Raw genomic sequence first — 26,648 nt, 5'->3', positions numbered from 1 at the left:
GGACACAGACAGCAATACAAACTTGAAAAGGGTTTCTGACCCTTCACCAGTCTATCCAAATCTAAAAAAAAAAAAGTATGGTCTTTAGTTATGCTTTAGCACTTGGGGAAGCTGCTTAATCCCTGGAGAAGTTGTGACAGCGTGAACAGCCTATGCCCAATTTCCACAGGGAGTCACAGGCACACAGGGATCAGTATGAAGAATCACAAAGATTCTTGAAGGCGTCACAATGTGCCTCTGCTGTTACCTGACTTAGTATTCATAAAATATGATATATTGCAGCTTGCCAGTACTCAGTTGAGTTGGCTGCATTAGTTTTCTATTTTCAGGGTTATATTTCCTTTATTTTCACCCAGTGATCCTGCCAGAAACACACTTCCTGTTCTAGGGTGACAATGGTCAATCACTGCACTCTATGGAGGAGCAGCAGTAATTCCCTAGGCTGCTCTCCTGATTTGATCTATAAACACCTACCCATTAGTTCACATTGTTTTAGATACAATGATAACATTGTTTGAGATACAAGTTTAGTGCACAGAAAATGACAATGACGGTGGATTTTTGGCAAAACCAAAAGGTATTGTACTTCTGAAAAAAGCCATTGCATCTACGGACTGGTAAAATGCAATATATTACATTTTTGTTCTTGGGTTTAGAAAAGGAAAATAAAATAAATGCAACTTTTTAAATAGTTTTTTTTTTATGCAGGGAAAAAATGACTAGTGTAAAAACCTATTATAAAAAGAATAAAAGTACAATAAGAGAAAATATTATACTGCTCAGACACAGTAGTGTATTCCTACTACAAATGTCACTAAGACCTTGCCAAAATGTAGAGGAAACTAACAGGAAGCTTTTTTGGAGTGATATTTTGTGGAATGTTGTATGCTCTCAGAGGACTTTGTAAAAATGAATGACAGATTAAACACTGTGCTGTAACAAAATGTCAACCTTTTATAAATGCATGTTAAAGAGAAAGGCATACCATGCATGTACATTTCTTACAGCCGTCTGTCCAGGACTCCAGCTCTCTGTAGATGCTGCCCTTTACCGTGCAAGACCTCTCACAGTAGCATTGATCTAACCTATTCATCCTCTGCTCAGCTCTTGACAGCTGCAAGAACATTTCAAACAAGAGAAAAAAAGGCTTATGACACAAACAATATTTTCCATAATTCCATATTAATACATAGTAGGTAAAAGTCAGTGGTGTCACCAGAAACAAATGGCAGATTATGTGCAACTACAGCAATTACCAAGTTAACACAACCTTACCTGCCCTAATGACACCTTCCGAATCATTATTTACTCTTCAAATGATTGTACTTCTAACAGACCACAAGTACAGTAAACATGAATCTAATAGAGGATTCTAATAGAATTGAAGAGGTTCATAGCTATATACTTCTATTAAGCATTATCCAAGCTGCACCACACTGCTGCACAATTATCAAGTAATGGACAACTATGTGTTAATGTATTTGGAGTTTGGGACCAAAAAACACACAACACAAGCTAGCATATATAAAGATCTCTTAGCAGCCTTTATAGAAATAAATGCAAAAGCATAGCCAGTCAAGTTATAAAGAAGGGGTCAAACATTAAAAAAAGTCCTCCATTCCAAAAGCATAAGGTGCAGCACTGCATTCTTAAGACAGAACGTATTTACATTTAGTCATATTCATCACAAATGTAAAAAAATAGAGAGTCAATCCTGTTTAAAGTAAAACTAAATACCCACAAAGGAATACTTTGTTTTACAAAGTACTGTAAGCAAACAGAATTATGTTTTTTTTTAAATCTAGGGTTTCCCCTCACTTTGTATATGTTCCTCTCCTTGGGCTGAGCACATTCTGTAGACCAGTGGTCCCCAAACTGCTTTTCTCTAACGTACTGTCACTGATTTCATCGATGGGGATTCCTGCAACCAACAGTGGGGCACCCACTGACAATGATGATGGAGCACTCTTCCTCCCATTGACACCAACGATGGAGAACTTTATCTTCTACTTATACCGATAAAGGGATACTATCCCTTCTATAGACACCAAGTATAGAGCACCATTCCTCCCGCTAACACCAATGCTGGGGCACTCTTCCTCCTATTGACACCGATCATAAGGCACTATTCCTCCCACTGACAACAATGGGGCAACATTTTTTCTACTAGCACCAATGATGGGGCATTACCCCTCCTCCCTCTAACCATAGGCACTAGGTCATTTTTTTTACTCCAACTGATGGCAGGGCCTTTCCTAGTGTCACTTGCAATTGTCCAGCTGACCCAAGGTCTAAAGGACAGTAAACTAGCCCTTTGTTTGAAACATTCGGGGACCCCTACTGTAGACCCTTTGTACATACTTATTGTGGACATGTGCAAATAGCAGGATCTAAACATGAGCAGCACCTAAACATCACAATACTACTAACTACAGCAGAATGCGCCATAGCACTGTGATTTGACACAAATGCTTGCAGTCCAACTCAGGAGTGACAACTCTGCAGCTGAGCTTAAAAAGCGCTGTCAACCTTGGACAGGAAGCGTCTGTGAATATGCCTTGCTGGTATGATTTAGAGACACCATACAGGTTACAATCTGACTGTACAATCCTATTACAATCAACTTTAAATTTACCCAAACTATGTAACATGAGGACCTACTTAATCTATCTAATCAATTTCTATCCAAATCAGGCAGGCCCTTGCACGATACAGCTGTTAACAGATGCAAAGGAGATTGTACAATCAGATTGTAAACGGTGGTGAGCATTACTTGTAGTTTCAAAATACTTTGTCAATTAAAGAACATGTGCAACTACATATTTGGCTTAAGTGTTTGGGGTTACATACACTAAAGACAGTAAAAAGATCCATACAAACCATTCTTTTATTTCTTGTTGGTTAGCTGTTCATGCAAAAACACTGACTTATAGCACTGATACAACAAAAAGCTAATAAGCCATTATTTTCAACTAGCATCCAGCTGATGTTCTTTATGGTATTCTAGCAGACAGCTCTTTAGTCCTTCCTAATACCTAGCCCGATAATATTTTCTTGTTATACTTCAACTGCTACAATTTGATACGTTGCACCGGTGATAGTAAACAAGCTAGAAGTGGCTATATGTCAGAATAATTGGGTTTATGATTTTAGACTTAAAGATGCAGGCCTGCTGCATGTATTACATTTTAATAAACTATTTCAGATTCCCACACACAAATAATAAATATATCATAAGCTTCCTTTTCACACAGAATGCTGACATTTCTCAGGTTTTGTTTCTAGACACATCTATCTACGTTGAACTGAAAAATAATTAATCTACTTAGTACAGGAGGTATCTGTATAGAGGCTTCAGGGAGTTTTAAAAGCCAATGAATTCCAATCCAAACATTCAACTTAAAACAGTAAAAAAAAAAACAACGCTCCAATAGGCTTAGTTGGTGATTTAATGTATATGTAAACCCTAGATTGTAACACGAATTAATGTGCTCATCTCCTGCAGTCTTATTGCAGACACTTACTGCCTACATCAAGCTTCATGGCTGCCTCTGGAACACTGCCCCTGCCAGCTTTCACAGGGAATTATATTATATGTACTCTGTTTATTATACAGTCGAGAGAAAAAGATATTACAGCCTCTTTGAATTCTATGGATTAAGTAGCAGGACAAAATAAAAATCATCTGGTCCTTAGCAGGTCTTAGAATTGGGTAAATACAACCTCAGATGAATAACAACACATGACATATTACACCATGTCCAAAGATTCACATAATATTATTAGCCCAATATAACTGTATGAGACACAATGTCAAAGATACTAAATAACAGAGTTTGAGTATACATACACTTTAAACTTAAAAATCTGAGCGGTTGCATTACTTCAACCTCAATGCTCTTTACACAGTGTCTTAAATAAGTTTATTGATATAATTTTGAATGTTCCAACGCCACACCTCGTGCCTTCAAAAAGTGCAACGGGCTTTATGGACTCTGAAATGTCTCTGTGTGTTTCTTGGGCAGCTGTAATTTATGCAGATGTGTTGTTGAAGGGAGAAGGTAGCATATTTTTCTACTCTACAAGACACATTGGAAAAAAATAACAGGAGAAGCCTTTAATTGTGATATACTGAGCACAGATGATGCATGTCAAACCCTTCAAACATAATAGCTATGTCGTTCTGTGGAAGGGAATATTCTGTTTAATAACCAGTAGCACCTGCTAGAGGAAGACTTCTTCCCATCTTTTTCTGCATAGGTCAGCATTAAAAATCAAGACCTTTACACTGGTTTAATATAATGATTTGTTAGCAATGTATAAGAGCATGAATATGTATGAGCAATATGCACCAAAACTACTTTAATCTGTACAATCCAAGCGTTTCTCGCTTTGCATTATGGAGTATCTTGACATTTAGAATTAAGAATGAATATGCAAAAAATGCACAGTGTTTTATATTACTTTATACATTTTTATAGAATAATAATTATGAATATGGAATCAAATACTGTATACTTAAATACTGTATACTATGCATATATTATGGTTCAATTCTGTTGGATATCTGGATAAATATTATAAAAGTCATATTACATGTATTTTTATATCACGGACACAATACAAACAATTGCAGAGATGAAAAAATGATTCATAAGAGTCTACTACACTGGAGCTCCCAGTCTAAAGTTAACACAAGCATGGACTTAAACTGATTAGTTCTGAAGGCATTTGACCTACTATTGTGTTTTCAAAAATGCCGGAAGAATATTGAAGCTCCAAGGCTCTGAACCTTGGAACCTCAGTGCTAATCACTATGCCATGTACACCATGTTTAAACCTTCTGTGAACAGGAGCCATTGATGCCTAGGTGCCCTGGCCAAATTAAGCAGTGTACATATGCACTGGTTAACTGGACTACGTCTTGACTAACTTGACTTGCCTACCTAAAAAGGTTTTACACTGTTTTGTTAAGACATATATTCTTTTAATCGGTACATCCTGCAGAGATTTTTTTATAAAAACAATTTTTAAAAATGGTAACATTTATATATTTTTTTTAATTTATATTAATAATGCAGTATATGATCTTAAAATCTTTTAAAAATCTTTTAAAATAATTAACCACTTCAGCTATCATACCTATATAGCCCTCATGGACTAGAGCAAATTTTACATTTCAGCTAAGGGCCTGTTTATTGGGTGATAACTTGAATGAATACCATTACTTTAGATAACAAACTAATACATTCTTCTTTCCAAGACAAAGAGCTTTTTTTGGGTGATATTGTCTTGCAAAAAGTATTTCATTTTCCATGCCATCTAAGGTGTAATAAACCTTTTACCCTTGTTAGTTTAAAAAAAATAGTATTACTGTAGATAAAAATTATACCAATTCATTCTATTATGTGTCTCGTTTAGCATGACACCAAAATTAAGTTTCTAATACAAAGTAAAACATATTAACACATTAAATAAAAGCATTTTTTTTCAATTTAGTAAATTTTTTAGTGCAACACAAAAAAATAAAAATAAATAAAAGGTTAAATTATTAAAGCATGACTAAAGGCTGACAATGCCCATTATTCAGTAATTAGCTATATTATTTGTGGAAATAAAATCTTTCTTGCTTGCCTGAATCAAAATAATTGTTCTCCTTTAAATGTTAATGCATGCTGCTGGAGCCTAGATCCGTAGGGTATGGTAGGAGGGTGTATGCAGTCTTAAAGTGTCATATCCAGCTGCCCTACTCAGAATGGGAGGGGGTAGTTAATCAGGGCTGATTAGGGTTAACACATGGTTAAATAGAAAAGAAAAAATACATTTTGTACTTGCAATGTTGCTTTGACTGACATTATATGCAGATCAAAGCTCTCTTTTTGTTCTTTTGATGAATGAAACAGAATAAATAGAAAGTAACAATAACGTAACTTTGCATCTTTGAATCATGCTACAGAAAAGTGTTTACAAACACTGATCAGAAGTTTCATTGGTATTTACTGAGCAAGTCCCAGCTGTCATTTTAAAAATGACAAGTCATTTTAAGACTAATGTTAATGGGGGGCGGGGGCACAAGACAGGGCGTCTTATGTACGTCCTGTGTACTTTAGTGAAGTTCTTTTGGGTGCACGTAGCACACCTAGATACAACACTGGTCAATGTATTTTTGTTTTTTGGTTCTTTTGCTTTTGTTTTTTTAATCACGCTGACTGCTTCTGTCATAGTGCATTTCTCTGTGAGCTGGCTCGAGTTTGTAAACAATGTCACGTGATTAGTACGACATCATAGAGATAACAGAATTGTTGACCATGCTAATTGGATCCCAATTACTGTATCTAACAGTGTGGCCATCAGATCCAGTTGTTCTCCAAATCTATTTACAATGCCATGATTAGTGAAAAAAGAAACATTTTATATACCTTTGATGAGGTTTTTGCTAAAATATCCTGCAATTCCATAATTTTCTGCACCAGTCCATGGAAATCATTACACGTTGGACATGCTGAAATGATAAATAAATATAGGTCAACCTGCCGAACATAAAGAAGTTCTTTTCTTCTCTCATTGTAGAAACAAAATACAAATGTATATACTTACTGCGATTTAGATCAGGGCACTGGGAGATGAATCCTTGCGGCATGATAACAATCTGCAGATCCTGCATGATCCCCTGTGGACGAGACATGGATTGTATATATTTTGTCACACAGTGTTCTACATTATACGGTGCTATCTGATAACTACATTGTTTTGTATTTCATGAAATCAATTTCTAGCTGTGCTACAGAGTCCAATTAAGATGCCTGTGGCAGGCAAAGAAAAGCTGCCTATATGTTAAATAAAACAATTTACCTTTCCCTAAAGTATAAATCTATATTGATTTCAACCCAACATGATAAATGCAAGCCAAAGGAATGAAGAGAAGCAATTAGTACAAAACATAATAAATACATATATCACAACATAATGATGCATGTACTTGGCTAATCAGGACTCGTGAGAGGTGCATATCCTATACCATAAGGTAAATGATGTTGCTTGGTGCCTGCATAGATTGTCTGAAAAGAAAATTCTATGTTGTCATCTAAATGAAATCATTAGGAAACCTGTACTTAGAAAATACATTTTATACTACTGCTCAGCTCCCTTTCTGAACATGCTGGTTGCCTGGCACCCATGCTGGCCCAAAGGCTACTTTCTGGGCTTCTGACCTAGAGACTGGAAAGCACTGAAGCTAGATATAGCCAGGCACACAGGAGGTGGTCAACAACAGCACCCTCACATTTCTCTTAATAGGGTTTACTTTAACCAGCAGAATGAGCTTTGTTATATAGGCTAGATGAAAATATACCATATCTACAGAATATAGGATATTGTCTTTATATATTTTCATCTACAGGGAACGTATAAGTCACCCCTGGAACATGTAAGGGCTATATCATGTAACCCTCTAAACTGTTTATACAGCCAAAACATTTTTTTATGTTTTGGATAGGGTGTGGAGTAATTTGAATCCCTATTGGGTTTTTACAGCTTTTCAAGGTTCCATTAGAGAGATATTCTCAAAGGTAAAGTTACAGCAACACAGACAGAAATAAATGTTTTAGTAGAGTGTGGGGAAGGCTAGAACGCCAGCCAGTTTTTTATTGTTGCAGGTTTCCCTTTACCTCCTCTCTGATGACAGCAGAGGGGGAATTGATCTAACAGAGCCCCAAATAGCAATACCTGACATGGGTTCATGTCTTTCCCCGCTCTATCCCAAACTGACTAATGAAAACATTTTGGCTGGACATACAATTCAATTAAATCTCATTTTAGGCAAGTATGGTATACGGACAACTGTAAATTGAGAATAATGTGTTAACATCAATATTTAGTTGGTGAAAGTGAAGTGCTTCTTTATACTTTAATAATAGGCAGGATACTGGGAACAGAGTGGCAGCTGTTCCTTGCTTACTGGGGCATAATGGAGTCCAGTTTAGCACATGTTTCTGTGCTTCCACAATTCAATGGAGGACACTGTAAGCCTCACAATCTGCCTGAACAGCCGTACTGGGTGCTTGGTAAGCTGGCCATATACTTTTCTTTTTGTTTGGTTCAGACCCGCAGACTGAAGGAGCAAAATGCTTGATTCCCCCATCCACACTAAACATTGGGAAACCTCTCCCTGCTGGGCTACTGTAATCTGGCAGCAGCAGGTGTGCCACTGTTATAATATCGGATTACTGAACGCAGCTGACTGGCTGCATTTATTGTTCAGGCAAGAATTTTCAGACTGGCTCCTTTGACAAAGGTCAACTGAAAAATCAGGGTGCTGACAGGGCCATACACTACTCAGCTTTGAACAGTGCATGGCCAGCTTTACTTTCATTTGGGAGACTCCCAGTACTGCTTAAAAGCATCATGTAAACAGTCTGCAAGAACAATCATGTCATAAAAATAATCAATACAATACACGGTTGTTTTGTGCATCATTGTGCGTTTTTGTATTCTATATTTTATGATGCCTTACAAAGCCCTAGTTTTGTATTTTAGGCTTATGTTTAAATATTCATTATGTTGAGTTGAGTTATTGTTCATGTCAAGATGTATATAATTACACAATAAGCACTTAGGAAAAAAAAACAAATATAAGCATTTCTGAACTGTAACTGTGGCACAAAGAAAGTCAGGGAATACCAGACATCTTTCAGAGAATAAAACAATAAGGCATTTGTTGGTATGCTAAAAGTGTTTACCCGATAATACATAAATAAGACTGCCGTTAATGGATACAAAACCAAATTTTTCTCATTGTAAAGCACACCTGAGAGATGAAATACTTATTCCTGTTTGCCTTTCCCTAGAGTAATATAATAACATACAAAGAGGGAACATCTTGAATATGTTATAATATACGTAGAATAAAATTCGACATTGCCCAAGTAGAACACGTTTTGCTAAAGCTGCGGTAAAGCAAGAATAATAGTTGTCAGCAAAGATTGTTTTAGCATATAGGATTGCAAGTTACTTTGATCACTGACATTTGTATTTTAACAGAGATACTAAAACAATTTGTTTGCAATGATTATGTTGTTTAATTCCTAAGATCACGTGTTTGATGTTCACAGCACAAAACACATTGTGCAACAGCTTTGTGCAATGGATCATTCTGTCATAATGTATCACATGATGTATATGCCAGTATGAATTTGGAATCATATTTACAGTGTCTGAAAGGAGCATTACATTGTTCAAGCAGAAATCAGTATAATTTATCTAGTAACTGTAAAAAATAAATTAAACCAAACAATTTCTATGGGCAACTGACACCCTTGTGTTTGAATTTTGAATTATTTTGTCCCTCATTTACCAAATTAAATGATGCACACAGGAAATGTCCTACCTTAAAATAACCATGTGCATTATTTCTTTGTCCGACCCACAAGGTTGTACCAGATGGAATATCCATGAACGGCTTTTCAATAATTCTTTCATAAATCCTATTGAACAGAAAAAGAGTTAATGATTTGTTAAATTCAAATAATTGCTTTTACAAGCTAAATACAGTTATGCTATTGTTTATGCCCAACCTACTTCCTAGAAAAAAAAAGAAAAACATTTTTAATTTCCCTTGGACATTTTTTATGCTTGTCACTGGCTATCAATAAATTAATAAGCTGCCTTTTTCTATGTATTATTTAGTCACCAGTCCATGAACCTCATAAAATACCTGACTTATTAGAAGCTTATTGGTATACTATAAAAACAAAAAAGTCACTGTTAATAATATAGTGTAGAGTTGCCTCTTACTTGTTACAATCTACATGGAGAACCAGATGGGATGCACTGATTGCCAAGGAAAATCTATGCCATTTATCATCCGCCAGAATATAAGGAAAAACTTCTGTCTGAGATCGATGACTCCCTGAGCGATAGTGCAACCTGACTTCATTTCGATGGCCACTACTTTCTAGCTCAAGATACCTGCATGAGCAAAAGAAAAAAGGAAAGAAAAGGGCAAAGAGAAGCACATTAGAGTTCATCATTTCCTGTGATGGTTACGATACTTTTCTCATAATGCATCGAGGTACAAGTCAAATTTAAGGCAACATGAGTTCATTTTTGTTGACGGCTCATCCTCACCTAGAGAGATGCAGATGATGCATCTTCTCTCTTTACAACACTGAGACAATTGTATTGGAGGCAGACCATGTATGTAATCTTCTGTACTTTCTGGGTGAATAGTTCTAGTTTTCAGAAACCAGCAATCAATATGATAGGATCTGTGCAGGGAATTTATCAAGACTGGAGCAGTTGCCCATAGTAACCAAACAGATTCTCTCCTTAGTTTGCTCAGTCAAGATTTCAAAAATGAAAGATAGAAGCTTATTAGTTGTCATGAACACCTACTTCAGAATCCATTTGCTCCAGTTTTGATAAATTACCCTCTGTGAACCTTCATCTAAGAATAAAGGCATGGTCTAACCCAGCTTCTGTTTACATCTTACAGCAGACACCAGAAATGCTGTGGCAAAGTCAATTATACCTAGCTTTATACCTAGCTGTAGACAGCCATGTCTTTATTTCCCCACAGAGCAAAATCTGGCCTTTATTCTTGTAAAATGATTAACTTAAAACTGTTTAAAAGCACTTCAATATTATAAGGTAATACATATGATTTACAAATGAATTTTCACCTCCTTGCTTAACTGCATTATATTTGTCAGGCAGAATTATATTATTAAACATTTTAAACATATTAGGCAACACCAATACCAGCAATTTATAATTCTAAAGAATAAAAAAAACAATATATCATTATCAGAAATAAATATAAAAAATGAAGTGGCATGCCGTCCACTGTGACATCTAGACTTGAGAACAAAGATCTATGCACTCTAAAATTTCAATTTACAGTGACTGTTACCAAGTTTTATTACAAAGACACTCAAGGACATTAAGGTATATAGGGCATAAGGCATATAAGGATAAAGGTCTACATAGGCTTAAGTAGCCTTTGCAGGGATTTGGAGGAATAATTCAAAAAGTTTACACATCTTAAAGGATAAAGAAGCAAGCAGAGCGATACTGCCAAAAGTATTAAAGAAGCAGGAAATCACACAGGCTGTGCCTAATACATTTTGTTCAAGTACAGGTCAGTGGTGCACACCGCCCTTTGCAGGCTCTGTGGACACACATCCAGTGGCATCACTCGTTACCAAGAGCTGGGTGGGATGACGGCCAGAGCGTCCCAGGTGTGTAAGAGCTGGGTGGGGGGATGTGAATGGCCCTTACGCATCTCCGCGCCAGGCTCTTAGCAACCTGGGACTCTGGGACCTGGCTAGAAAAGGGGGCATTAGACACACTGCAAACATTGTGCAGCAGAGCGGCAGCCTCAGGCTGCCTCATTACAAGGATTACCCTGGGCAATGTGCCACACCACTGAGTTGATAATGATTCATGGGAGCCCTTTGGATAGTCTTTTAACTATTCCCTAGTTTTTTTAAAAATAGGGGAAACAGGTTGTCAGGCATTTCTTCTGCACTTTTTGGGAGGAAGACAGGGCACCTCAAGGTACAGAAGAGAAAGCAAACACAATCTTGATGTAAATAGATTCTTTAATGGGAAGCACAGGACTTCAAAGCTACATGGCTAACAGGCTAACCCAATAACCACAATATTACACCTTCTCAGACCCAGTGACCACATTACAAAAAGACACCTAAAGTCTTGTTTTTGCATTGTTTTGACAGCACTGGAAACTTGTAGGTAAATCCAGCAAATACAATTAAGGAGAGAGAGAGCAGGGGCTTCAGAAAAGTGGAGAGTAAAGAGTCTTTATATATCTCAAGTATCATGCAGTATTTCTTCTTTCCATGCATCCCCATCTTATGTGTTTTCAGAAGAGATGCACACACTGTGTGAAACAACATATGACCCAAACCAAGCTGATGCACCAATTATGGATATACTGTATAGTGAGATTAGCCAGTCTTCCAATATGCAGTCAATATTCAACATAAAGTCTTCCGAGTTTTGTTTTCTTTTCATAGCCAAGAATAGTACCGGTTATCCTCAGCAGCCCTTTTAGATCATTTATAATAGCTGCAAAGACTGATTTCTTTTAAATGAATGATCCAAGCTTATGTTAACCACTTAATATCTTTTTTCCCCTGACACGAAGCACATATTATAACATTAAAAAAAAAGAAATTTTCATAGTTTCCTCTACCACAGTAATGTTGAGTCAAAACAAATTATAAGCAATACGTAGATAATAGAAGAGCTAATTATTGTATCTCTTGGTGTCTTCATTTACAAAAAACACATTTAGCAAGTAAACTAGTTGCGTGGGTAAACGTTATGGGCATAGATGATTTTATTAACCACTTCAGCATTCTTCACATATGTCCTACATCATGCATTTAAGTGGTTAAGTGGTCTATTATTTTGTACTAAAATAGTGCAGACTATATTGTGTTTGTGTGCACTTAAATTAATTGTACTGTATTGTTATTGAAAATATAGAATAGATAAACAGCTGCTCAAATATCATGCAACATAACAAATTGCAGCTACCATCTTTTTATTTTTTCACAAAGATTTTATTCGTTTTTTGTTATGTTTTGTATGAAAATTACAAAGATAACGCAGTCAAGGCTTGCAAGCCGTATAACAAGTAATTAAATAGTAGACATACAGTCTTAGTGCTGCACAGAGCACTGCAAAATACTGTGTATAACCAACAGGTATAGCATGTCCGGTTCTGAAGAACGGCATAAAAGGTACAGTGCTGTATAGACCTACTGTACTAAGTAAAAGAATCACCATGGGGGAAACGTGGCAATTTAGTAATCCGATTCTCTAAGAAGTGAGGGCTATTGGTCTCACTACAGCATATAACAGAACACAGGGTCCAGAGGGGAAGAAGCACATCAATCAGCAGTGACGTGTGCGGGAAGAGGAGAGGTATAGGGATTGTTATTGGAGGCATAGAGGGGGAAGAGGACAGGGGGTGGGAAAGAACAAGAGGAAGGAAGGGTAGGACAAGGCACAGTATAGGTAATGGCATCAAGGGGGGGAGGAGAAGTACAAGGCCTCTAGATGGATAACAGCTGTGAATCAAAAGATGATGGTCTAGAGTAATCAATCCAAGGCTGCCAAATCAGTAGGAAGTGGTCATGTGTGTCTGACAATATCGCCGTCAGTTTTTCATTCACCAAGATATCATCAAGGCGATTTTTTACTTCCCCGAAACTCAGGGTTTGGGTTTTCCACGCTCTGGCGATCGCCATTTTGGTGGCGACAAAGATGTGGGATACTAGGAGTTTTTGGTAACGCGTCAGTTGTGGAATTGGCTGCAGCAACAATGCCTCACACGGTTCCCGTTGCAAGGAGACTTAGAGAGAGTTAATTAGGTTATACACACTGTTCCAAAGACAAGACACCTGGGGACATGTCCACCAGATGTAGAACATGGTGCCTGGCGTGTTGCAACCCCGGAAGCAATGCGGAGAGTAGGAGGGAACGTATTTTGCTAGACGGGCAGGCATGTATTACCAACGATACATCACTTTGTATGAGTTCTCAATTGTGAGCACATTGCGGGAACAGCGGGCCACCGCTGGCCAGGTACGCTGCCAGTCCTCTGGGGTCAGGGACCTGCCCAATTCTTCATGCCATTTATGTTGATAGGGAGTAAGAGAGGGAGAGGAGGAAGCGAGCAGAGAGGAGTAGATTAGGGAGATGACACCTGGAGCATGTGGGTCAGAGTAGCAGCAGCGCTCAAATAGGGTCAGCCTTTTGGGGGCAGAAGTGTTCTTTAGCAGCTAATTAAAAAAATTGCTTATTTGAGTATAACGGTACCATTCCCGGAGGGGAATACTATGAGTTTCACGAAGTTGTTGGAACGGTTTAACTCCCGAAAGCGAGATAAGGGAGTATATGGTGGTTAGGACATTGCGCGACCACCAAGAAAACGAGTGAGGGTCGCTAGCGCCAGGAGGGAATAAGGGACAGTTGATCCAGGTCAGCAAAGGTAGGTGAGGTGTCTTCAGGTTGCTTGAGTACCTAACTCCATACCACACTTTTACAGAGTGTTGGAGGATAGGAGTAAGATTGGGTGGGCGATCAGTCGGAGATATCCATAGTAGGGAGGAGAGGGGTAAGGAGTGACAGTCTACCATGTCCAAGCATGCCCAAAGGGGAGCTCGGTTTTCGAGTGCAAGAGGGCAATGTTGGCGGCAATGTAGTATGATTGGAGATTCGGGACTGTGAGACCGCCACGGGCTTTAGAGCGATAGAGCAGGTTTTGATTTATACGGGGTCGAGAATTGCCCCAGATGAACGCAAGTACCTTGCGTTGTTGTATGCGGAAAATGTGGCTGAGAATGGGGGATCGGAAGGACACGGAAGACGTAAAGCAGCTTGGGCAGGAAGGTCATCTTTACTGCGTGGATCCTGCCTATCCAAGAAATGGGAAATCTCTGCCAGGAAGTTAGCAAATTGTTGAGGTTTTTCGGGAGAGGGGGGATGTTGGCTGCGTATAAGGCGCCGTATGTCGGGGTCAGTCGTATACCCAAGTATTTAAGGGAGGGGGGTCCACTGGAATGAGAAAGAGAGCTTGAGTGTAGTCTCAGGTGCCAATGATACATCAAGGCTGGCGATTTGGATTGGTTAATCCGTAAGTCCGAGACGAGTGAGGAGTCTGATCGGAAGGGAGAGGAGGGGACTAGTCAGGGTCAGGAGAACGTGATTGGCGAAGAGAGATATTTTGTGGTGTGTGTCCGCCACCTCAAGGCCTCGGATATCAGGGTGGGTCCTAATGTATTCTGCCAGGGGTTCAAGAGCCAAAGTAAAAAGGACGGGCGATAGGGGGCATCCTTGGCGAGTTCCTCGGGCTATTTAGAACAGGGAAGATTTTAAGCCACAGTATTTAAGCTGGGCTTGGGGAGAGGTATGCAAGGCTGTGATCCATGAGAGGAAGTGGGAGCCAAAGCCCCAGTGGCGGAGGACCTCAAACAGATATGGCCATGAGAGCATATCGAAGGCCTTGGAAATATCCAAGGACAACAACATCATTTCTCGTGAGTGGGATTTGGCTAAATGGATCGGATGGAGGGCCCAACGGACACCGTCACCAGCCTGTCTAGAGGGCATGAAACCAACCTGGTCTTTCTTAATTAAGGACCTCAAAAATGGTGAGTACTTTAGAGAGGATCTTAATGTCCACATTTATTAGGGAGATGGGGCGATAATTGGTCCAGGAGGGGGGGTCCCTGTCGGGTTTAGGTATCATTACGACGTTCACCGTGAGCATCTGCGGGGACATAGTGTCACCCTTCAGGAGACCATTAAACAGAGTGGCCAGGTGAGGGGATAGAATAGAACGGAAAAGCCGTCTTGTCCAGGTCGTTTGCCCATTTAGAAGGCCTTAATGGCCTGCTGGATTTCAGTGACAGAGATTTCTGATTCCGTTAGGTCCCTACCAGCTTGTGGGATCTCCGGAAGGGTGACCCGAGACAGAAACTCACGGATGGTGTCGAGACAGGAAGTGGAAGGGGTTGAGTGAATTTTGGAGAGGTGGTGGCGAAATTCCGTAAAAATCTTAGTTGGGCCACTAGTGCGGGTGGCCAATCTGGTGCAGAGAGAGATCGGAGTCGGGACACTGTCAAACGCCTGCAGTCTTTTAGCTAGCATAGAGTCAGGTTTATTACCTTTTGAATAGAACCTCTGTTTTGTCCAGCGTAGGGAGCGTTCAGCCCGATCTGTCAGGCAAAGATCAAGGTCAGCCCGTGTTGACGCCAATAGTTTGCAGTTAGAGGCCGTGGGGTTGGACTTGAAAGCCTGAGACGCAGCTACCATCTTTTTGTGCAACAGGGCCTCTGTGCTCAGAAAAAATATAAGGTTTGAGGGTTTTTTACTTGGGGTTTTCTAGTTAAAAATGCAGATTTTAACACGACAGACAAATTTTTACTAATTCCTCCGGTAGCGAAGTGATTAAATAAAAGTACTGTAATAAACTTTGGGCAGGGTTGCTAGGTGATAGTCTACTGAAAGCATTAAAGATAATCATGTAAAATTATGTTATTTTTATGTTCAGAAATGTTTCACACAATTTTAGCACTATTTCCTTAACAGGTTTAAAACGCAAAATTATGTTATATAACAGTCTTGGGTTCTCAAACTAATTATCAGAAACTTAAGAACTTTTTTACTAAATGTAGGTGCAACTTCACCTATCTAACCAAGGCAATCTCATGTACTATGACAACTTATGTTATCAAGTCAGTCCTGAGTTGTCTTTAGTCTCATGATAAAACGAGTAATTCAGAAGTAAGAAATGTTTAAATTAATGAAGCAAGAGATCCTTATGCCTGAAGTAGGATATTGATACTAAGTTTCTGTTTCTTTTAGTTCCAATATTTTATGACCAATTTACAAGAGTGTGGGTATAAATAAATTCCCATCGTAGAATCTATTTTAATTCACTAACAAAAATTCACTTTAAATTTTCTGTTATAGGACATATCCTTCATGCACCTAAATAGAACCCTATTAGGGATAAGCAAATCTACCCAGGTTTGGTCCACAACATTTCAAAAATATATTTCAAAGTCAACAAACTTTGCAATGAACCCTATCAAAGTCTATGGGGGTCATATTTTGTTGTTGAGTTCTGGCCATTCGATTAAGCAAGCTATTGTCAAAGAAAAAGGTATGGGAAGCCAGCTGGTAGCATTGTTTCCAAACACCATGTGTTTCCTTAAATATGGCCGACGGCGTTTGTAGCAATCATGTTCACTGGTTACACGATGCTCGCCCTTCCAGCCGCCAGTGCGCATGCGCATAAACATGCACATTATGTGCATGTGCGGAATTGCACGCTTTTTGGTGCAGATCATAGCAATATTCAAAAGCAAGGTAAAATACATTGGGGTTGTCCCCCCTCTTCCCCTTAATGGATTATTAACTGCTTATGTAGTTGCCTTTTGGTTTGGACGGGATGTCCATTGGTAACTTAAATATTATTATTTTTGGTATTCTAGGACCTCTGTGTACCTCAGCTCTTTTCTCGAAATGGCTGCCTAAACAGGTGACAACATTGTAGGGATTTTTCCTTTGGCTTTTATAGATGCACTTCTTCCTTCAAACTGTCACACCAACCTGACAGGTCATTAAATATTCATGTATGATACACTGTAGCATTATCTTAATCTATGCTACATAATATGATACATTTGTATACCTATTTATATAGAGTATCCACTTCCTTCCTCCTGAAGAAGCCCCTATATTGGGCATGCAATACGTTGAGGAATATTGGCAGCCCTTGATACCATGACATCATGATATCGCATTTTTGGGACTCTATATGGTCTTTGGATAAGTAATCAATATTGCTGGTATCTTTATAAGGGAGGTCTGGATTGTATGCCACAATATGAAGGAAGGATCACTGTTTTAAGTGTTTTATCTTATATATGATATCTTAAAAGCCCTTATCTTTGCCGCTTTATTATAAATTTCCTCTATGGGTGTGGTATCGCATTTTCTCCAGATTAATCCCCAAATGCTATATATAGCGAGATATTTAAAGTCAACTTTGCACCACAATGCTTATTCAAAGAGAAGTAAAGCCAAACCTTTTTTTTTTTTTTTGTTTACTTCTATTTTAGGTCAAACAGGTACATTTTCTAATGTACTCTGTGACCCAAAGTCAGCATAAAGCTGGCTACTGCCCACTATATGCTAACAGCGCAAAGCCACGCGGTAGCTGGAAAGGATCCCCACAATATTTTTAGGATCCACCCAGCTACCCGATTGACAGTTGGCTCTGCCTCTGTAGAGCCAGCTGTGCCCCCCCCCCCCCCATGTCTGTCTCTCCGGTTAGCACTGGGTAAACAGAGAGGGGATGGACAATCACTGCAGGATGCAGTGACTGGCAGTAACCAATCAATGTAGGAAGGAGTATGTGAACTGAGCAATCAGCGGATACATGTTCGCAAAGTATATAGAGCCTGTGTGTGACAGATTCAGTGTGCCACGCTGGCTCTAACTATTGGGAAGAGTATATTTTACTCTCTTAATACTTCTCCTTTAAATAGTGGACCTCCCCCACATATAAAACTGCCTTTAAAAAAAACAACTTATATAATACATTTATTAAATAAAATATACTTACATTACACCCACCCTCCATCTATGTTGCCTAAGTGAGGGAAAGGTCACAATCTTTTCAGCGAGATCCTGGGAAAGATTTTACAAGAAGACACTCTTGCCTTGATTTTAAGTGAAAGTGCTATTGCCAAAATTTTGTCAGAGGTAAATCTCAGTACTGCATTGTGGCTGGACAGTTTACATAATTATGGTTATGCCACAAATATGATAAGCCTAATTCAGACACTGACAAACTTTGTTGCCTCATATAATCTGCCATCTGCTACATATACATTTTTCTTTTTAACATCTTGCAAAGTATTTATGCAAGGGAACTTTCAGTCATAATATTATTAAAATTATTTTCTGGTTCAAAACAACATCCTACACAGCCAATCTATTCACTGTCTGTGTGCTAGATCTTCAATATATATGCTGTCTTCATCTCCTTCCTCCACCTCTATCTACCATCCTGCATGCAAGGTTCCCAGTTATCCTCCCACAGAAAGAGATGAAAAACATGAAGCAATTGGAAAATATGACATATATGAATGCTGTGGGCTACTGCAATTAACAAACGCACAGTCTTTCTGAAGATGTTTTTCAACTTGAAAGATTCACCATCTTTCCAATCCAAAATAAGACTAAACACCTTGAAGGGCATTTTGGAAAGAGAGGATACGTAACACATTTTCCACCAGAGCTATCAAAGTTTTATTTTCCATGCAACAAATTTACTATTGGAATAATACCTTTTAATAGCTAACACAAAATATCCTATACAAATGCAGGTGTTTAGATTGCCGAGGATCCTTCTTTAGGCTTTAACACTCCAATATTTTGGAGGGGTCTACTTAGTAATATTTTCACACAAGAGTCACAAAGCTTTCACTCATTTATGTTTATGTAAAGGGAGCCCATTGGATTAAAAAAAAAAATGTATTTGCACAATCATTTTAAAAGATCAGCCCAGTGGTCACTGATATTTTAGTTATAAAGTATATGGGGCTGAACAATCTGGCTTCCTACACATTTTTTTCCAGACTATAGCTAGAAGAACTCTTCCATACTACCCACTGCTACAAAATGGGAGTTCCCAAGTATTCACAGCTGCTCTTCCTTCTTCACTATATAAAGTAAATTAAAAAGCCTGTGTGTCATGGTAATAATGCAAATCGTGCAAATATTTCAGAGGTGCTGGGAAAAGTCTATTGCTACCCTTTATGAGCTTATGATTAGGTAGCTCAAAGAAGCACAGGGGCAACTCAGGGACAGAAAACAAAACAGTACAAGAACAAAACAGATGTTAGAGTCCATAAAAAGGTTTAATAAGCCTGTTAAACAGCCAATGCATTTCGGGGGTAGATACAACCCCCTTTCCTCAGGGCTTATTGTAGCTATGGGTAGTTCTCCCAAAATGTGTAGATTTCAGATAGCCTGCAAGTGCACAAACTGCACAACACAGGCTCTACATAGTTAGTGTCTGCTAGTGATTCAGCCAAATTGAGGACTGACAGTGTTAAGTGTAAGGGCTCAGTCACACTAGATGCAGTGCGTTCCGGCCCGATTTTGGCCAGAACGCACTGCCTTGCATTGCGGCCGGCTCACTTTTTAGTGGGGCATGAGGGGGCGTGGCGGGCCATTCAAGTGAATGACGCCGTAGCCACGCCCTCCGGCCGCAATGAGATTCTCCGCACGGGATCGCAAGGCACATTGTGCCTGCGGTCCAATCCTGTGCGGTGTGATCAAAATGCTATAAGCTCTTTTTTGATCGCACCGCACAGGACCGGACCGCAGGCATAATGTGCCTTGCGATCCTGTGCGGCGGATCGCATTGCGAACGGAGGGTCTGGCTACGGCGCCATTCACTTGAATGGCCCGCCACGCCCCCTCCTGCCCCGCTAAAAAGTGAGCAGGCCGCAATGCGATGCAGTGCGTTCTGGCCAAAATCGGGCCGGAGCGCACTGCATCTAGTGTGACTGAGCCCTTAGGCTAGTAGCAGGGTTCATGAAATACTGATCATGTGACATCCTTTTGGATGATTTGTTTTCAGTAATTAAGGGAAATGGACCTTTGTATCATGCAAAAGTACCGAACTATATCAATTAAAGGCAAGAGATAAACTAGACCAAGCAACTATGTAATAGGATTACAGTCTATAACAATTATAGTGCATCCTATAAATAGTGCAATCATCAGGAGGCCTCCTGGTCACAATACACCAGCCAACAGCCTTTTCCCACAAAATAAAACTGCTTAAAGTAAAACATAGGTTTGTGTCTACAAAATGCCACACAAACCAAAGGAAAATCAGTCATATCTACCTCTCATCCACTGTCTTAAAGCAACACCAAAATCAGGAGTTAAATCTTAAAAATGCATTCAAGTACCCCATTAACAAAAATGTATCTTATTTGTGTATCACTCAGCTGCAGATCATCAAATCATCTCTGAATTGGTGCTGACACTATCCTTTCTTCTGGAGGGTGCCTACTTTTTTCCCCCATGGTCCCTGTGTGTGTTGTAAAGTAGCCACCACTCCAAACTCACTCCTGTGATGGACTACAATCTCACTAACAACTAGCTAACCAAACCTGAGATTGTAATCCTTCACAGGAGTGAGCTTGGGGCGGTGGCTACTTTACAACATGCACAGGGACCATGGGGAACAAAAGTAGCCACCCAGAAGAAGGAAGGACAGTGTCTGTGATGATTTGAGGATCTACAGCCAAGTGTAAATGCATTCAAATACCGTAAATATTAACAGAAAATTATCTTATATAAATTAGATACATTATTGTTATTAATTAAGCTACTTGCATTTTTAAGATTTAATTTCTGAGTTACGTGGGCAGATCTGCCTCCTATTAAATCTGCCGGTATAGTCTAGCACACTGTTTACGACACTTACTGAATATTGCTCCAAAGCAAAATCAAAAGTGTGATTACTGTGCATTAAAAAAGCAAGTTTTACTTAAGCAAAAAATAGAATAACATTTTCGTAAAAGTTTATTACCCCTGAAACAGCCAAACCAAAAGTACTTTGTCCTCTCAGCCAGCACAAGAGAGCTGACACCAACATCAGGCCCAATAGTCTCTAGACAGCACTGTCAGCAGCTCACAAAACATTGGAGAACAGCAATGCTACAGTGATTTTTCAGCTAAGATCAGCATAGAGCAGACAGTAGATGAGTGGGCATGGTCTACATATCTGCATTGTATAAGGGCACTTAAGATCTGAATGTACATGGATAATAGAAGTATAAAAAGAACATGCAAAATACAAACATTTACAGTCCCTTATATGTTACTAGTCTCCAAATTAAAATATTTTTGATTCCATTTATATAAAGTGTATCATAGTGGAAAGAAATGTGCAAAACTAGCAATAGATTGCATGCATTGATCTGCGTTTATTAACCTGCTAAGGCTTGACATTGCCACTTGAGCAGATTTGAGCGGATTGCGGGAATGCTTTACAATACTAATTGCTGAAATACACCATATCGGACATTCAAAACAGAACAAATGTAAAGACAGTTGTGGGAAGGCGGATCACAAACTGGGCAAGTACTTAAAAAATAAAACCTGCATTTACTAGAGATATGTGTAGCAGTCAACTCATCAATTTTGTTATCTGCAGCTAGTTCTTGCTGGAGTCGAGTGTTTAGGCAAAGGGCATTTTTAAAAATCTTAGCTTGCAAATGATAGCGAGTTTGCACAAAGCAGTTACAAACTATTTAAATAGCAATAAGCAGCTTTCATCAAGCCGTTGCGGCAGCCTTTAACCCAGTTGTGGGTGTGTTGGATGCAGAGTTTAATGGGAGTGCTGCCTGTAGCGTTAAACAGGCAAGAAGCTCACTTCAGTGGCTATTTAGCAATCTACAGCAGTCTTGATTACCTGCTATTCACAATAGAGTTCTGTAAGGAGAAATGTAGCCCAATCAAATTTGATTTCAGACAGCAGAAGAGTCGTTGAAGCTCGTTAACAATGTAAAGGGTTATAAAGCATTTCTAAAGACTGAGCCTCTATCAGCCCCCAGTCAGGCCAACAGTTACAAAAGGTTTGTTAGCTAAGAGGCTGTACGCATTTTATGCGTTTGATTTTATCTGTGTTCATAAATCTACCATAAGGAAAAAAACAAGCAAGACTGGTGTTTATGTGAGGGATGTTTAGATATTCAGTTATAGAAAAAAAAATACTGCCGATTTTCAAAGTATATGTAAACCCTAACAATGAACGTCTCTTATTCGCTCCCCTAAATATTACCATTAAAAACATTTTGTTATATCTGTTTCATAAGTGCATAATAAAACCTGTTGATTTTATCAGAAATACAGAGCTGCCCGGTGCCCTTTCTATGTTGTGTTGTCTCAAAGAGGTCTTATCATGGACTATAGAATAATAAGCCTTTATGTTGTAGAGATCTGAGAGTGGGAGTGGTTGTGCAAAATTAAAACTAAAGCAGAAGGCTGCAGGGAGAAGTGTCATGTAAGCGGGGGGCTATTTGGGGATGGAGGGTTGAAAATGGGAACGTGTGGACTAAGCTTTAATATAATAATTAATGAGTTAATTTACCATTAGCAGTACAACTATGAGTGAAAACATTGATAATAAATTATACTGCTAGTGTATGCAATTGTTCACCGCACACTGGTTGTTTAATTCTTGTAAATTGACACTTAACATGGGAAAGGTCATCAACGCCTCGTATAGACTATATGCCAAGATACTGATACAGCATACTAGCACTTATGAAGGCTGGGTTCACACTTGGGCGTTCGTAATATGCGTGTTTGATGCACGTTTCGAGCCACGTGTTTTTACCGCGATTTGCGGTCAACGAAACGCGCGACAAGCACGCGTTTACGAGGGCTATCCAGCTGTATCCTAATGGATATGCGTGGGAAATATGCTCCAAAGAAGCTCCTGTACTTCTTTGGGCATAGGGCGTTTTTCAGCACGTTCCTACGTGCTGAAATACGCCCAGGTGGGAACCATGCCCCTAGGAAATAATGGGATTTCACTTGCTGGGCGTTTTACAGCGCTGTAAAAAGCCCATGTGTGAACCAGGCCGAAGATTGATAACAATTAAAGAGGAACTTTACCTATATCTTTAAAATAAAAAACAAACCTTTAAAAATGTTTAGTAATGACAATCTATAAACACATACTTATAGGTAATTGCAGGCTTTGTATTTTTTGCATACCTTCTCTTGTCCCTTTTTTCCCAGTCTTCTCACAGTGGCTATTTTAAGTAAGGGCAGATTACTAGCTCTCTCTTTCCTTCCTGGAACTCTGGCACATGTGACTAGGACATGTGACCATGCACATCATCTCAGGGAAGGAAAATGCCTTTCCCTGAGATCTCATGAGATGACAGATGAGATTTCCCAGAAATGCTCTGCTGAAGTATTCTTCCCAGGATGCAACGCTTGGGCACATTACATAATTTGTGCCAAAGTGGACCAGGAAGTGGATAATCTCTATTTGTAAGTAAATGAAAAACATATTTGTTGAACTAATGAATGTAATATGATTTTATATCAACATGCAGAGCTGCATGCTGATGTGATTTTTAGTGAAAGGGGGTAAAGGACCACTTTACATATTATGCAATGCTCTGCCTGCACCAGTTGCAAAATGAATACTGAAACAGGTCACTATAATCCCTAGCAGTAACTATCAACAAGGTAAAAAAGAAATCTGCATACACATAAATGTTTAAAAGCATATGATCCTTAAGTTTTATACAGACGAGCGTCTGTTTACACATGGTTAGCCCCGGCTTTGGCTAGATCCAGAAAAACAAACAGATAAGAGATCCATTTCATCATATCGCAAGATGGAGGAAAAAACTGTACGGACATGGGTGTCACAGCAGTAACATCCAATCCATACTGCTGTGATTAGGAGAGGATCTGTTGACGGATCTTCTCTTGACACGCTTATGTGAAGGGGCCTTAGGCCCCTTTCACACGAGTGTTCATGTTGTCAGGTTTTCAACCTTCCATTTGCAGATGAAAAACAGACAATAATGCATCTCTATGGCAGTGGGGCTGCAAAAAGATGACCATCAGTTTACATCAGGAAACATCAGTGTCAGTTGAGGCCCACAATATGGCCCCTTTAACATGAGCGGTCAGTTTTTCAGACTGACCCGATCGTACGCTCTATGGGAGTCTATGGGCAGCCGGGTTTAAACCGATAGGGGGCCGTTTATTAGCTCTGGCTCAGTCCGGTAAAACAGAGGGATCATTGATCCGTTTCGATGGACCGGATCATGCCGGACCGGAGGTAATCTGATGTAAACTGACACATGTCCGTTTACATCAGATCCCCCGTAGACTTGCATAGGGTTCGGCACTTTCAGTTTTGCGATGGAGGAAAAAACTGTACAGACAACGCTGTGACATCTGGTCCATGCCGCTCTGATCAGAAGTGGATCTGTTGACAGATCCTATCCGGATCCGCCTGTGTAAAAGGGGTCTTAGTCCATGTATCAAAGGAGACATTGCAGAAATTTTTTCTTGCAACTAAATGTTGACTTATGCTCATTTATTAAATCATAGGTAAGTTAAGACAAGCTAATGTTCAACACAGATGGATGGATAAATAAATAGTTACAGAAGGACTGAAAAAAACTCCAGGAAGTCTAAAAATGAACCCTTGCAGTGGGGCTTAACTGCTCGTTTTGGTCTAGGGGCTAAAATAAAGAAGTTATACTCACCTGATCCTCGTTCACACTTGGCTGATAGACCGGTCCCTGCAGCCTCTTCTTCCCTAGGGTCCTGCGGCTTAAGGACTCGTGGCGTCATCATGTCTAATGCAATTAGACCTGAGGATGCTTAAGGATATTCCACCTCCAGATTGGAGGGGGAGAGAGATGAGCAGTACCACAGCAGCAGCAGGACCACATTTCATCATCATATGAGTTCAGGGGAGGCTTAGCCATTCTGAGGATACATACTTCCCCTAACAGAGATCATGTGATCAAATGCCCATGTATGTAAGTATTAACCAATTGTATTAACCATGAGGTTGAAAACCCTCATTAGCTTTTCTAAGGGTCTAAGTAACAACGGGGTAAGTGGACCTATTTCTACCCTCCCCATGAAAGTGAAAACAACCTTAAACAAAACTGCCTGACAAATGTTCTAAATAATGCATGGCCACTGGCAAAACATGTACAAGAGTCCTGTGAATATTTACAGAGTGGGGTATTTTAAATTTACAAGGAAATGATCAACATGATGCAAGGTCACTTAGTGAAACCAATTTCCACCGTTCATAGAGCTTGGTATTTATTGCTCTTTACAAGCACATAAACCTTTTTTTTAATAGCATACTGAATCTATATAGTATGAAATGTCATGTCTGTGCGCACAAACCTTTCAATCAATCAAACATTTATTGGCCAAGATTAAATATACCAGGTGCATTGCTTGATAATTCTCATTGAATTGTCAAAGAAGGCAACATAAAAATAAGATTAGTGAATGAGCTAGCAGTATGTTCAATTACATGCAGTGTTAAGCGTTATATTATATTTGTAAAATAACACAGAATATTTCAATATGGATTTACATTTAGATTGGTTACCCACATATATACATTATTCATAGTCATGTTTAAACCAAACTCTAAAACTTGTTTTTACAGTTAAGGAGGGTTACTACTGGTTCTACTTTTTTGGTGCCATGTGGTGATTTCTTACCAGGAAATGAAAACAGGGAAATCTTTTCAATGGAGGCAAAGTTTGAATAAAATAACTTCTTTAGTAGACAGAGAGAGGTTGAGGCCTCTTCCAGGTTTTATTTCTTTATCCCCACTGGGGAGATTTGTCACACTTCCTGTATGGTTACCAGTAACAGAAGCTTTAGTTGCAGTTCCACTTAACCTTGTTGACAAGGATAGCGAAAGCTAAAGAATCAAATACACAAATACCACCTTTTGCTTTATATCAAAAAGGGGTTCTCAGTGAGTTTTTTTACATTAACCTTTTCACCTAAAAGTTGACCCTTGACTTAGATTTTTTCCTTTCTGTTTAAGTGGACCTATCAATAAAATGTACATTTCACATGATTCAATAGGGCAGATGTCAGCATTACCAAATCACTTTAGTATTCTGAGTAGTAGTACCTCTATCCTGCAAATAAATTTAAAAAAACGCTGCTTCTGACCTAAATCCAAAGCAGCCTTGATTATAGGGTCTCTGGCTACAGGTACCAGTGTGGGTGTTTCATATCAAAAGAGACTACAAAGAGTGTCTTGTATAAAAGGAGACAGTTCCTGTATGGTACACTTGCAATGAAATATGAGGAACCAATGAACCAAGACCACTAAATAGCACTACTAGCAGAAAGTAAAGCCTGCATTTGTAATGGATGGTATGGTTGATCCTTGGTACAAAGAACTACAAATTATAGACAGAAACATGGTTTATAATACGTTAATACACACTGATGACATTATTTACACAAAGCTTATTTCTTCCATGTGTTAA

General features: G+C 39.1%; 1 protein-coding gene across 2 annotated transcripts in view; it reads right to left on the bottom strand.

The window, feature by feature from the left end:
* Positions 1 to 26,648, bottom strand: part of NELL2 (neural EGFL like 2) — a 197,077-nt gene that overhangs the window by 127,440 nt on the left and 42,989 nt on the right. For both annotated transcript variants that reach the window (XM_018559489.1, XM_018559490.1), the window contains exons 4-8: positions 9,793 to 9,966; positions 9,386 to 9,482; positions 6,598 to 6,670; positions 6,420 to 6,502; positions 986 to 1,114 (exon numbers count right to left, since the gene is read on the bottom strand). In XM_018559489.1, coding sequence (XP_018414991.1) covers positions 986 to 1,114; positions 6,420 to 6,502; positions 6,598 to 6,670; positions 9,386 to 9,482; positions 9,793 to 9,966 — 556 coding nt within the window. The remainder of the gene's footprint in view (positions 1 to 985; positions 1,115 to 6,419; positions 6,503 to 6,597; positions 6,671 to 9,385; positions 9,483 to 9,792; positions 9,967 to 26,648) is intronic.

This window comes from Nanorana parkeri, unplaced genomic scaffold (genome assembly GCF_000935625.1).
Source record: "Nanorana parkeri isolate BGI_ZX_2015 unplaced genomic scaffold, ASM93562v1 scaffold399, whole genome shotgun sequence".
NCBI classification, from domain to species: domain Eukaryota; kingdom Metazoa; phylum Chordata; class Amphibia; order Anura; family Dicroglossidae; genus Nanorana; species Nanorana parkeri.
Note: the sequence above shows the minus strand (reverse complement) of the source record. Positions and strands in the feature narration are given on the sequence as shown.